This window comes from Fistularia commersonii, chromosome 18, assembly GCF_037954325.1.
Source record: "Fistularia commersonii isolate RoL2024-O1a breed Wild chromosome 18, RoL_Fcom_v1.0, whole genome shotgun sequence".
Lineage (NCBI taxonomy): Eukaryota > Metazoa > Chordata > Actinopteri > Syngnathiformes > Fistulariidae > Fistularia > Fistularia commersonii.
The window spans coordinates 9060613-9073317 of record NC_141301.1 but is presented as its reverse complement, the minus strand read 5'-3'; the positions used below and the strand labels follow the sequence as shown (position 1 = coordinate 9073317).

General features: G+C 41.6%; 1 protein-coding gene across 1 annotated transcript in view; it reads right to left on the bottom strand.

Moving 5' to 3' along the window:
* Positions 1–12705, bottom strand: part of atm (ATM serine/threonine kinase) — a 54401-nt gene that overhangs the window by 38526 nt on the left and 3170 nt on the right. The window contains exons 3-18 of the mRNA XM_086164749.1: positions 10857–10975; positions 9424–9569; positions 9035–9199; positions 8698–8863; positions 8297–8535; positions 7658–7827; positions 7371–7549; positions 4048–4419; positions 3754–3957; positions 3545–3646; positions 3221–3467; positions 3001–3132; positions 1114–1239; positions 852–941; positions 537–729; positions 69–262 (exon numbers count right to left, since the gene is read on the bottom strand). Of these exons, the coding sequence (XP_086020875.1) occupies positions 69–262; positions 537–729; positions 852–941; positions 1114–1239; positions 3001–3132; positions 3221–3467; positions 3545–3646; positions 3754–3957; positions 4048–4419; positions 7371–7549; positions 7658–7827; positions 8297–8535; positions 8698–8863; positions 9035–9199; positions 9424–9569; positions 10857–10975 (2844 nt within the window). The remainder of the gene's footprint in view (positions 1–68; positions 263–536; positions 730–851; positions 942–1113; positions 1240–3000; positions 3133–3220; positions 3468–3544; positions 3647–3753; positions 3958–4047; positions 4420–7370; positions 7550–7657; positions 7828–8296; positions 8536–8697; positions 8864–9034; positions 9200–9423; positions 9570–10856; positions 10976–12705) is intronic.

The following is a 12705-nucleotide window of genomic DNA, read 5'->3' as shown; positions in this document are numbered from 1 at the left end:
GAAGCCAATATTTCTGGTCATCCGCTCGCTCGTTACAAAAGCAGAGACTTGCAGCCATTGCCACCCACTGTTTTGAGGTGCAAAGCGTTGCTTGCGTCGATCCAATCGGCCAGCAGCAAGAGCTTGCGTCGGACCTCCTGTGGCTTGAAAAGCTGCCCGCGGACAGGCTGAATAGAGCCGCATTCGCACAGAAACTCCAATATAGCGAAGAAGGCGAGGTCCTGGGGGGCCAGGTGATCACAGGCCAAAAGGCTCCTTGCGCCTGCAGAGAGTCAAAACTTGAAAACCAAATGCATCATCTTTCTTTTTTTTTTTTTAACAATTACAACAGGTATGTTTACAGTAGTATTACAGATAGAATAATAATACATTGCATTTCATGTTTGTTTTTTAACTGACCCACTTTCGGACAGATAACGGTTTTCTAGTTGGTCCAGGAACTATGGGAATCCTGAATCCATGATATTTCAAGTATTATCTAGGCTTGAAAAGTATTAGTTTTGTTGAGAATATTTTTTGAGCGTTTCTCTCCATACCAGGTTGACTGGAGGCATCGGCGATGTGTGCTGACTCTCCCTGAGTCCTGGTGTCGCTGCTGCTGCTGTGGGACTCATCGCCGTCGAAAAACAGGTCCATGTCATCTTCTCGTTGAGTTCTGGTGATTTCCTGGTCCTCCGCCCGGTGATTGTCCTCATCCGCAATACTGGCTTTCTTTGAAACACTGCTGAGCTGAAGAGAATGGGAAAACATTATTCAATTACACTGAAGCATGCTATCTGTTCTTAAATAAACGGAAGAAGTGAAGAATAAAAAAGAAAAACATCCTGTCCGTAAACATGTCTGTCAGTTACCAAGGATTCGGAGATCGCCGCCAGATCACTGAGGAGGCTGGCCGGCAGGGTCATGATCAACACACGGGAGGAGATGCTGCTAACGTCTTCCTGCAGGAATGCAATCACAAGATGGATTTCACTGATTTTACGGCTGGAAGAACAGAAATCTTGTGCTTCACAGCTGAATTGTCCAGACATCCATCATTTTTCATGTAGATAAAAATAAAGAAACAAAAAATTAAAAAAAAAAACTAAAGGCAACAGTGTTGAACACACCCACCTTGTTTTTTCCGCTGGCTAACGGGGTGCATTGGTTGATGACAGACCTCAGTGTTGTCATGGCAATGTCTTGGTTCAGCTTCATTTTGACACTTGAGATGAAGCCACTTAAGTCTTGAGCCAGTGCCTGGAGCAAGAATGGACGGACAAATCAGAAATTCTGATTTGTTTTTTTTTTCCTTAAAGAAACACTGGTCAATGCAGCCTCAGGGCAGCACTGGCCAGTGTCTCCCTGAGCCAGTCCCAGGCCTGGATAAATGCAGAGGGTTGCGTCAGGAAGGGCATCCAGTGTAAAACTTTTGCCAAAACCAAACACGTGAATTAACCATAATAACCAGATCATAAGGCATTGGGTTAACAATGACCGCCATTGGTACCGATGACCTGTAGGGTACCAATGGAAACTTGGCAACTGTAGGTCAAAGAAAGAGAGGAGGAAAGCGTGTTCGGCAGCGGCGAGAGAAGAGAAAAGGCAAGAGTCTGGGACTGAAAGTAGGGACTTTGAATGTTGGGGCTATTACAGGAGAAGGTAGAGAGTTGGTCGACATGATGCAGAGAAGGAAAGTGGATACACTGTGTGTTCAGGAGACAAGGTGGAAAGGTAGTAAGGCTAGAAGCTTAGGAGCAGGCTTTAAGTTGTACTATCATGGTACTTACAAGAAGAGAAATGGATTAGGAGTTATCTTGAAGGAGGAGTTTGTTAGGAACATTCTGGAGGTGAAAAGAATTCAGATAGACATATGAGTCTGAAACTGGAAATTGAAGGGGGGATGCTCAATGTTGTTAGTGGCTATGCCCCGCAGGTAGGATGTGAGTTTGAGGAGGAGAAATTCTTGAATGAGCTAGATGAAGTGATGCAGAATATCCCCAGAGATTAAAGAGTTGGAATTGGTGCAGACTTCAATGGGCATGTTGGTGCAGGCAATAGAGGGGATGAAGAAGTGATGGGCAGATTTGGTTCACAGGATAGGAATGTAGAGGGACAAATGGTGGTAGATTTTGCAAAAGGGATGGAAATGGCTGTAGTGAACACTTTTTTCCAGAAAAGACAGGAACATAGGGTAACTTATAAGAGCGGAGGTAGGAGCACGCAGGCAGACTACATCTTGTATAGACGAGGTAACCTAAAAGAGATCAGTCACTGCAAAGTAGTTGTTGGTGAGAGTGCAGCCAGACAGCATAGGATGGTGGTTTGTAGGATGACTCTGGTGACAAGGAAGATGAAGAGGACAAAGACAGAGCAGAGGACAATGTGGTGGAAGCTGAAAAGGGAGGAGTGTTGTATGGTTTTCAGGGAGGAGTTGAGAAAGGGTCTGGGTGGTCAGGATGAGCTTCCAGATGATTGGACAACAACAGCTAGTGTTATAAGGGAGACAGGTAGAAGAGTACTTGGTGTGTCATCTGGAAGGAAAGTAGATAAGGAGACTTGGTGGTGGAATGAGGAAGTGCAGGAGTATATACAGAGAAAGTGGTTAGCAAAGAAGAAGTGGGATACGGAGAGGACTGAAGAGAACAGACAGGAGTTCAGGGAGATGCGGCGAAAGGTAAAGATAGAGGTAGCAAAGGCAAAACACTGATGCAGTGTTTGCTTTGAGAATGCGAATAGAGAAGTACAGAGAAGGCCAGAGGGAGATGCATTGTGTTTTTGTAGATCTAGAAGAAGCATATGACAGAGTGCCAAGAGAGGAGCTCTGGCATTGTATGAGGAAATGTGGAGTGGCCGAGAAGTATGTTAGACTGTTTTTTTTATTTTTTTAATGATTCAACAAAGTGATGTCTGTGAAAAAGATTTTTAAAGATGAGTGTTTGAGCAGAAACAAGGTGACAGCCCCGTGACAGTCAGAAACACACGGATTTCAATTTGGCCGATGACGGGCGACTTCAGTACCACTGCTTTGGCGAAGAGTTGTGAGTGGTGGATGTCCTCCTCCGATAGACAACCGGTGGCTACATAAGCTGCAAGCACACCTGTCAGCAGCCTCAAACAGCGCACCAGACACTCGGGCGGGATGGACCGAGACTGCAGAGGGCGGACAGGAATAAATTTCCGCTTGAAATGTGCCAAAATGAGAGAATGACAAAACAAGCATCGTTAAACATTCACTCACGTCGGGGGAGTAACAGTTGAGCAGATTTTCAGCCACGTCAACAAGGGACCGTTCCAACTTCATTCTGAGGTCATGGACTGCAGAGAACCGACAGGGGGGCGAAGCCCCTTTCGCCACGGCATCAGACAACACGATTTCTGACGGGGGCTTGTTGAAGTCGAACTGCAAGTAAAGTCTCTCAATCTCTGTCAGGCTGTCGTCGGCGTCTGGTGACACTGATCCTTGACAATATGTACTTTGAGGACGGCTGCAAAGAATGAAAGATGATCAGGTATTCTAAATGTCTCTCTGTTGCTTAGCTTCTTTCCCGGTCTGTTCTCTTACCTCTTGATTCCTTCCGTGCCCAATAGAAATCTGAGGCTCGCTCGGGTGTCTTTCAAGGTCAGGGAGACCAGTATGTTACCGATTACATTTTGAGGAAAATCTCTAAAAAGAAAAAATAATGCACAAAAACAAAAGCGTGAGAAATATATAAGGAAAAGGGAAATTCAAATTATGGAAATAATGGCATCTCCTTAGGGGGCAAAGCAAACCTGCAAATGATGGGGTGTGGTCTGGAGCTTTCCTCCATCTCCTCACTCTGATCTGCCATCAGTAACCAGCCGATGAGCATCTCTTTCAAGCCGGGGGCCTTGGATCCTTCTGCAACACCCATACGGTGCCAGTCCGAACATGACGAAAGGCGCTTAGGGACCGGGCACATCAGGAGTGCTTGGGTCAAACAGAGCACAGCGCTCCTGAGGAAAAGAGTGGGAAGAAAAAGGAGAGTCAAGAATGATCAAACACGCATGGAGAATTTTAAAAACATCACACGATAGGTGACTTACTGTGACGATTTGCAGGCCGGTCCCGAGAAGAGCTTCCAGAATTCTCTGTCCATATCGATCAGGCCCCCTTTGACAATGGCGGCCAGCAGGTCTAGAGATAGCGCTTCGGTCTGCGGCGAGGTGACCCCTCGCATCGCCTGGGGCCACACTCGACCCCATAGCCTGCAGAGCTCAGATGTGTGGGCCTGGGTTCTTTCCGGAAAGCGGGCCTGGCATTGGGCCACCTGCCTCAGGCAGCGCAGCACGTACGGCCCCCTCTCCCCTCTCCGCTGCTCTGCGAGAAGCTGGTGCAAAATCGACAGCAACCGGACCAGCTCCTGCGCAGGCACCATGGTCGGGTACTTGGAGATGAGTGCCGCAGTGATCTGCAGCCTGAAAGCCAAGAAAAAAATGTTAAAAAGAGCTTTATCCCATGTTTTTACAGAGAAAAATATTTGCAAATAAGCCCAGGCAGTAGATCAGCAGCAGCTGGTGAGCGTAACTGTCAAGTGGTTTTCTTCAGCTTCTTCTGTTGGGATGAGTTTTGAGTGTGTGTGTGGGGTGCATCAAAGTGCAATAAAACTACACACAATGCACCACCATGCTGCCCTTATTGGAGAAAAAAAAAAATCAAAATCATATACCATGAAAAACCCCTTTCTGCCTTAGAAAATTAAATTCATGAGCATTCATGCATCACAAAGTAATATGCGTCAATACACTTTGTTGATTGCAAAAACAAAAGCAAGGTATACAACATATGGATAGTTTAATTTCAACATTTCTTAACCCAACCTGGCACAAAAGCACATCATAAAAGTTAAAAAGCACAAATTATATTTTTATATTATTATTTCATGGACTGTGACCAGTCAGAAAATCACTTAACATTATGATAGATGCACCACTACCCTTTTGACGGAAGCATAAATGAGTGATACCTAACCTTGTATGATGTGAATCAAACTAAGTCTTGAATATTACCAATACTGGCAATGTGATAAATGTAGTAAACGGCTCAAGAAAATTATCCAGCTCAAAGTCATTTATTCTCTTATCCTTTTGGTTGCTCTCTTCAAAGGGGGGCGTTGCCACAGTAAATCGCACGCTTCCATCTGACCGTCTCATCTCACACTAACTAAACTCATGTTTTCTATCACTCCACCCATAAATCTCCCCTTTTCTCTTGATCTTTCTCTAGTCCTCCTGGGTGGTAGTTCCAACCCTCAGTGTCCTTCTACCAATAGTATTCACTATCCCTCCTCTGTATTTTTTCCAAACCATCTCACTCTGTATCCTCAAAACATCTACCATGTGCTGTTAGTCCCTCTGATGGACTAATTCCTGATCATATCCATCCTCATCACTTCCAAAGGGAACCTCAACATCCTCATCTCTGCTACCTCCAGCTCAGCTCCCTGTCTTTTCTCAACTGCCACTGTCTCTAAACCAAAGAGCATCGCTGGTCTCACACCTGTCTTGTACATATTTCCTTTCATTCTGGCTGATATTCTTTTATCTCACATACCTGATACTTATTTCCACCAGTTCCAACCAGCTTGAATGTGTTTTTTCACCTCTTTTCCACACTCTCCATTCCTCTGGACCAGACATGGCCCGTGGGCAACATCCGGCCCGTTTTTCCTTTTGTTTAATTTTGTATGGATGATTACGTCAAAAAAAAAAATGTTAGTACATTTATATGATAATTCATGATTTTTAAGTTGAAATAAAATGCCAAAAATTTTCAAAATTTAAATTACTATTTTCATTTACATGATACCTAGTTGACCTGCACATAAAAATTAAATAAGAAATGTGGCCCACCAGCCATAATAACTGCCCAGCCCTGCTCTGGACTGTTGACCCTAAGTAAGTAAAATGATCATCCTCTTAGGTGCCACTCCCTGTAGTCTCACTGTTACACTTGGGTCCCTCTCATTCACACACATGTATTCTGTCTTGCTGCGCCCTTCACTCTTCTCCTTTCACGAGCATACATGGACCTGTCAAGATTTTCCTCCACCAGCTCCCTGCTCTTACTACGGATCACATTATCATCTGGAAACATTATGGTCCATGACAGTTCCTAATCTCAACTGTCAGCCTGTCCATCACCGTTGCCAACAAGAAGGGGCTCAGAGCTGATCCCTGATGCACTCCCACCTCCACCTTGAACTCCTCTGTCACACCTACCGCACACCTCACCATTGTCTCACAGCCAGCATACATGTCCTGCACCGGTCCAACATACTTCTCTGCCACTCAAGGCTTGCTTATAAAGTACCACTGTTCCTCTCTTGACACCCCGTTGTGTATTTTTTCTAGATTTACAAAGCCACAATGCAGTACTCCCCGACCTTTTCGGTGACTTCTCTATTGACATTCTCAGAGCAAAAACTGCATTTGCAGTAGTCTCTCATGACATAAATCCACACAATTAAAAATCAGCACGAGCACACCTCTCCCACTTTCCACAGGCATCCTCTCAATCAGTGACGTGCGGTGAGGTTCATGGCTGGTGAGGCACTGACGTTTAATGCAACTTGCTATTGCTAATTACATTATTCTGTAGCCGAGTAGTAAGAAGGATCCCTGGGATCACCAGTGCACCCTTCCACGAGGCACCGTTAATGTGTGCCTCACTTAATGTCTCTTCGCAGTCGTTTTATGATTACAAGAAACACATTACAGTTGTTGATGAAAAAACATTACAAACATCAGCTAAACTATGGAAATTTAGTTCATATATTAAAAGTGTGTTTTAATATTGACATACACAGAGACAGCAATACGGTCTCAGTGCATAGCATGCCAGCACAGTTAGCATAATCATTGTGCAATCCATAGTAGGCTCAGCTGGTTGCTGTGTCACTGCATGTTTCTTCTTCATATTTGAACGGTAAATGTGATTTTTATTCAACGATTTTGAAAAAAAAAACCAACTAAAAATAATGTCGATGAGTGGAAAATAACTATAGTACAAATCACTGGATAAATATAACCATTTAATTTATTTTTCCATTCTTTTTTCATTTATTTTTTCATTCTTTCCATGATGACAGGTGAGGCCTGGCCTCCCCTGCCTCTACTAACTGCACGTCACTGCTCTCAGTCTAGTCAAAAACTTTTCAAACACCTCTCCTACACACTTCGAGATCTCCACAGGTATATCATGAGGACCAACTCACGTCTACTCTTTTTGCTTTTCAATGTCCTCCTCACTTCCCCCCTCAACTAAACTGCTTCTTATTGGTCCACAAGTCACCTCTTCTACTCTTGGTTTCCTCTCATTTTCACCAAAACCCTTCATAACCTTGTCGATCAGGTTTCAATTTTCATACCATGGTATCAAGTCGAAGTCACTGTGCTGGGGTTGCAGATGGTCCGAGAGGACATTCCAACCCAGAGCGATGCGTCGTCGCTTGCTGGGTGTTCCGTGGGAGGGGCTGCCCATCTGTGTAGCTCTCAGGGGGGGTTGGGTCGCCTCCAAAGACTGGCTGTTGGAGTCATCACTGAACAGCTACAGAGTTCCGCAAACACGAGGAAGAAGCAAAAAGTAAAAACGATTCCTGTGTTAATTACAAGCACTAGTTGTTGCAATTGATGTTATGCAGCTCGTCTGTGTTACCTGATAACAGATGTTGGCCGTGAGCTTGATGATGTTGTCTTTTACAGCGATGTGTCTCGTGCCAGTGGCATACTTCCCTCGGCTGCCTATGTCCCTGATCTCTTCAACTAAAGCGCCATACATGTCGAAGAGCAGATTGTGCCACTGGCTCCAGTCTCCAGCAAAAGCACCTAGAAAATGAAATGATGGCTTTTAATATAAGGTTGGACCAATGGTATATAATGGTTCAAGCTGCTATTCCCATGCTAGCAGGCATTTTCCAAGCGAAATAATTACTATTTTAATCAGTAAGCCTTTTTTTGTTTGCTGTTTTGTAAAGAACTGTCTAAAATAGGGCTAAAAATGTTTTTTATTACTTTTGAAATTATAAACACTTGACAATAATTATTATATGATTCTATAGATATGTGGACCAAATATGTTTCTCTGTGTTTAGAAAACAACAGTGCATTGCATTACTTGAATTTCTAATATTACATTGGAAAAATATTTTGATTGAAATGTAATTCATTGTTCAGCCATAATATAAAGCTTTAAAATATTTTTTTCACTTGGCCTTCAAAACAAAAATATATATTTTCAAATCCTATGTCTAGCCCTGTTTCGAGGTCAATTATATTCCAAAAGCACCTTACACACCCATTTCCTGCATCTTTGCTCCTTCGGGATGGTGAAGGCAAATTTGCAGGTTGAAGAATTCTACAATCTCATCTTTACATGAAGCACTTGGCCTCATGTTGTTCCAAACATACAGTATGGAGGGCAGGAGGTTCTCTCCAAGCTGACACACTCTCATCCGGTAGTTCATGGCAGCAGATCTCAAGAATATGTTGAGCGCGGCGACGAGGCTCTCCAGCACAGCCAACTGTTTCCCTTGCCTGACCGGATCATAGCGTTTCGTAAAAATAAAGCAATCAGTCCATTGCATGTGCAAAGGCACATTTAGACAAAGTTATTGTAATGTGCAACAACTGTCGGGAAAACAAAATTTGACAGTGGTTTAATGGGAGATCATGCCGATGTGCAATGGAGCTCTTTACTTGGAATTTGGCAGTGCTGTGGCAAAGAAGCTGAACAGAGGGCTGCGGAATCCATCGGTCTGCATGCAGCAACCCTGCACCAATGTATGGATGACCCTGCTCACCAGAACGCTGTTGATGGACTGCGATGAGGAGTTAAACAAGCTGCAGTACAAGTCCAAAAGACCTGAAATAAACAGGAGTACAGCTGCTAGCAAAATGGTGCGTTGTTCAGCACAAAATATCATTATTAGATAAGAGGTGGAATGTCTCCAAAGGAAGAAACTGAGCCAGTCGCTACAATAACGTTTGATGACTTTAAGAAAATATGTGTATAATAGATAGGTAGTCAACTAACAGTGCCACTGCTGCGGAGTGATGTCACACCAGTACTTGCGAACAGACAGGATGTCTTTAACAAGGAGGCTGCTGTAGTCTTCACCATAGGCAGAACAAGTATATGAATTCTTGAGGATCTCTATCACATGTTTGAGCAGCTCACTGCACTTTAACTGAGGCCCACCTGCACAAAGAGACACAAATGGCATTTTCCATAGCATATTTAAAAGGACTTTGTTTTTATTCAGTGCTCAGATAAATAAGGTGCATTAATGATAGACATCGACTAACATAAAAAATAAAAACATCATCTGTGGCTGCTATCAACATTTAATGTTTCATCTGAACTGGGTGAGTGAGTGCGCTGACGTAGACCCGGCTACTTTCTGGCAATGACAGCTTGCTTACGTTTGTTGGCACAGCGAATGAAGAATTTGATCAAGCTGCAAGCTTCAGCCATCTTCTTCTGCCTTGTGGCCTTTGTATTTGCTGTGACGTTGGATTTGCTTGACTGGATGCTTTCAGTCTCCTTCTGGACATAGCGCTGCAGAAACCTTACAAAAGAAGAAGCAGAACACATATTCAAGACCTAAATGTTGCACACACTTCATGCTCTAGTTCAGGGGTGTCAAACTCATATTAGTCCAGGGGCCACATACGGCCTAATTTGATGTCAAGGGGGCCGGACCAATAACATCCTTACCTAGAAGTAACACTAAGTCCAAATTTTTCCTTTGTTTTAGTGTAAAAGAGGTAAATAATAAGAATAAGAATAAGAATAAGAATAAGAATAAGAATAAGAATAAGAATAACAACTTTATTTATCCCGAAGGAAATTGTTGTGCCAGAGTTTCAAGTAAAACATAACAATAATAAATAATAGTAGGAAATTGTAAGAAACAGTAAAAAAAGGGGGGAGAATAAGAAATACAAATAAAACTATAAAGTGTCAAAGTCAAGGCTATAAAGTGTTTTAAGGTCTTAAGTACAAAGATTTGAAGATTCCCTGCGGCTGAAGGAAGAGGAATTAAAAAGTAAACCGGTAAATTATAAAAATCTTTATAAGTAATGAACTGTTCCTCTAAAAAAATACATGACAAATTAATATTAAAAATGAACATTAGAAAAGAATTGATGAAATTACACCCTAAAAATATTGCTGAGTTAAAGGAGAAAATCTTGTCACTGGAAAAATTTGCCGCCAGAATTTATTAGAAAATTGATTGGTAGCATGTATAAAAGGAGGTATAATGTTTACAAGGGTTAGGGTTATTAAATCAATCTTTTTAATATTGCCCTTTTTTTTTCCATAATTTTAGTGGTTTTTATAGAAATAAGAAAAGAAAAGATTGTTTTAACAATGTCAATAGGGATTTTTTCATCAAAAAATCATTTTGTTTTCAAATTTTGATGGAAAAAATACATTGCAAAGTTACTTTTCCATTTTTTTCCTTGCCAGTTTTTTTTTACTGAAACCCACAGTATAAAACCCCCAGATGCATGTGAGAAAAAGCGAAATAATTGATTTCAGGCAGGGGGCTACAAAATATTGTTCCGAGGGCCGCAATTGGCCCGCAGGCCGCGAGTCCGAGACCCCTGCTCTAGTTGCTTTGTCCAGAAACAGGAATACACTTCACAAACATTTAAATACGAGAGGACTTTCAAAGTATAAAACATTTAAAGAGCAAGTGCTGAAATTAAAATGACCCCAAAAAAAAAAAGTTAATCATTATCTACAAAAGATTTAATGATTACAAGAAACTGTTCTAATGTTAGTTGTACTGCACTACATCATATTAGCGATAGAAAAGATCCACTTAGAAAACACAGTGGGAGATTACCTAAAAACAGCATCCCACGTGAGTTGTTTGGAGGCATCGCCTTTAGATGAAGAGGTACGATCTAACTCCTGCACAATCTCCGGGGTGCAAATGAGACGTCTGAAGCACTCGGCTTTTTTCTAGAGGAATAAAGGGATACACCATCACATTTTCCTTAATCTTTTTGTCTTTTTGAATAAAAACAGACAAATCATGCAAACTCTGCAATAATTGCAAACTCCTGACGATGAAATCAATATAACCCATGACCCCCCCAAAAAAAGGATTGGTCCTGAGGGTGGAGGCAGCATTATTCAAAGTGCCAAGGAACTCATGTTTCAGTTTTTTAATTATTTTATTTAGAAATTATGCTTTCAACAGTTTCACATCACACTACAGCAACAGCAGAAACTCAAGTGGGCCCCAAAGAGACCTTTTCCAGTTTTTTTGTGTAAGTTTTACACATGGGTATGAAACAAAAAAGGCAATTTCAAAACAGTCTGAGGTCAAATTTGTACTTTTGAAGTGTCACTGTTTCGTATAGGTCCACCAGTCCTTATATATTTGAACACCCTCCCAACCCTCAATCCACCCACTCCTTTATCCATATTCATAAAAATAATAAGAAGCCTATATGTAAAAATAATATATATCAGAGGAATAAAATAGAGTAGAATCTAACAATAGCATTATACTTAACATTGTAAACAAGACTTAGATGTGAGAATGCCTCCCGCATGAGGCAAAACATCTTAAGGAAGAAAACTAGTGCCCAAGATTGCGCATGCATGTTACATTACATGTTATATTGCACCGTGATGAAAAAGCTATGTTGCCCATTATGACAGATGTTTACATGTTTATCTGATTTAACGTTCTTATCTTATCTAGAGTTTGTTCATAAATGTAATATCGGATATAATTTTCCCATTATCACACCTTCCAATGTGTCCACCAGAATTGTTGTTTTAACTTCTCCGTTGACATTAAACCAAAATAATCTCTCATTTTCCTCCTTGAATTTCTCCCTTATTTTTGGATACTTGAATTTAATCTCTATAGCATTCTCCTTTTTCTAGTAACTGATATTTCTAAACAGAATCTGGAAAGGAATGGCATGTTTATCAGGTATGTTTTGATGACACGTATTTTCATCAGGATGTATGTGTTTGAAACAAGACTGTGGAAAAAAACTTCAAAACAATAAATCCATAAATCCTTGGTCACATAAAAAAATGGAAACTTGCCATCATGAAAAGAGCAAATATTTTAATGGAAACATAAAACAGACCAGGACAGGTTTGACTACCATAATGGGTAAAACCTTTGAAAATATGGATTGTTTTGTAACTTTGTTAATCATTTATATACATTTTTCTGTTGATTTGATGAAGTTGACACACTTTCATGCGATGAGATCTGTCGAAATCTCCTTGCAGGCTCATCACTCGTCATGACAGAGGATGTGGGTGCAAAAAAAAAGGGGCTTCTAAAACTAAAACCAAATAAGGTGCAAAGTCCAGACAGCCTGAGAGCTAGCCAGTTGCCTTTACCACCAGACTATGCAGAAGTATGAAGAGGGTTGTGATTCATATTACACTACATGGACCAGTGTGTGTTTGACCCCCTTCAGTTCGCTGTGTTGGTTCATCTAAAGTATGCACCATCTTTCCTTAAAGCCTTGCGATTTTTTCCCCTCGACTCAACAAGTTCTTCTTGCCTCAACTTTTCATTGCATTGCTGACTGAGTTGTAACTCTCAAGGAACAAATGAACAGATTTAAAAATGATCTGAATCTGGATCCTCTTCGGGCTTCAATGTACGCCACACACAACCGATCACTGAATCCTCTCCAAGAGCAATTTCTGTT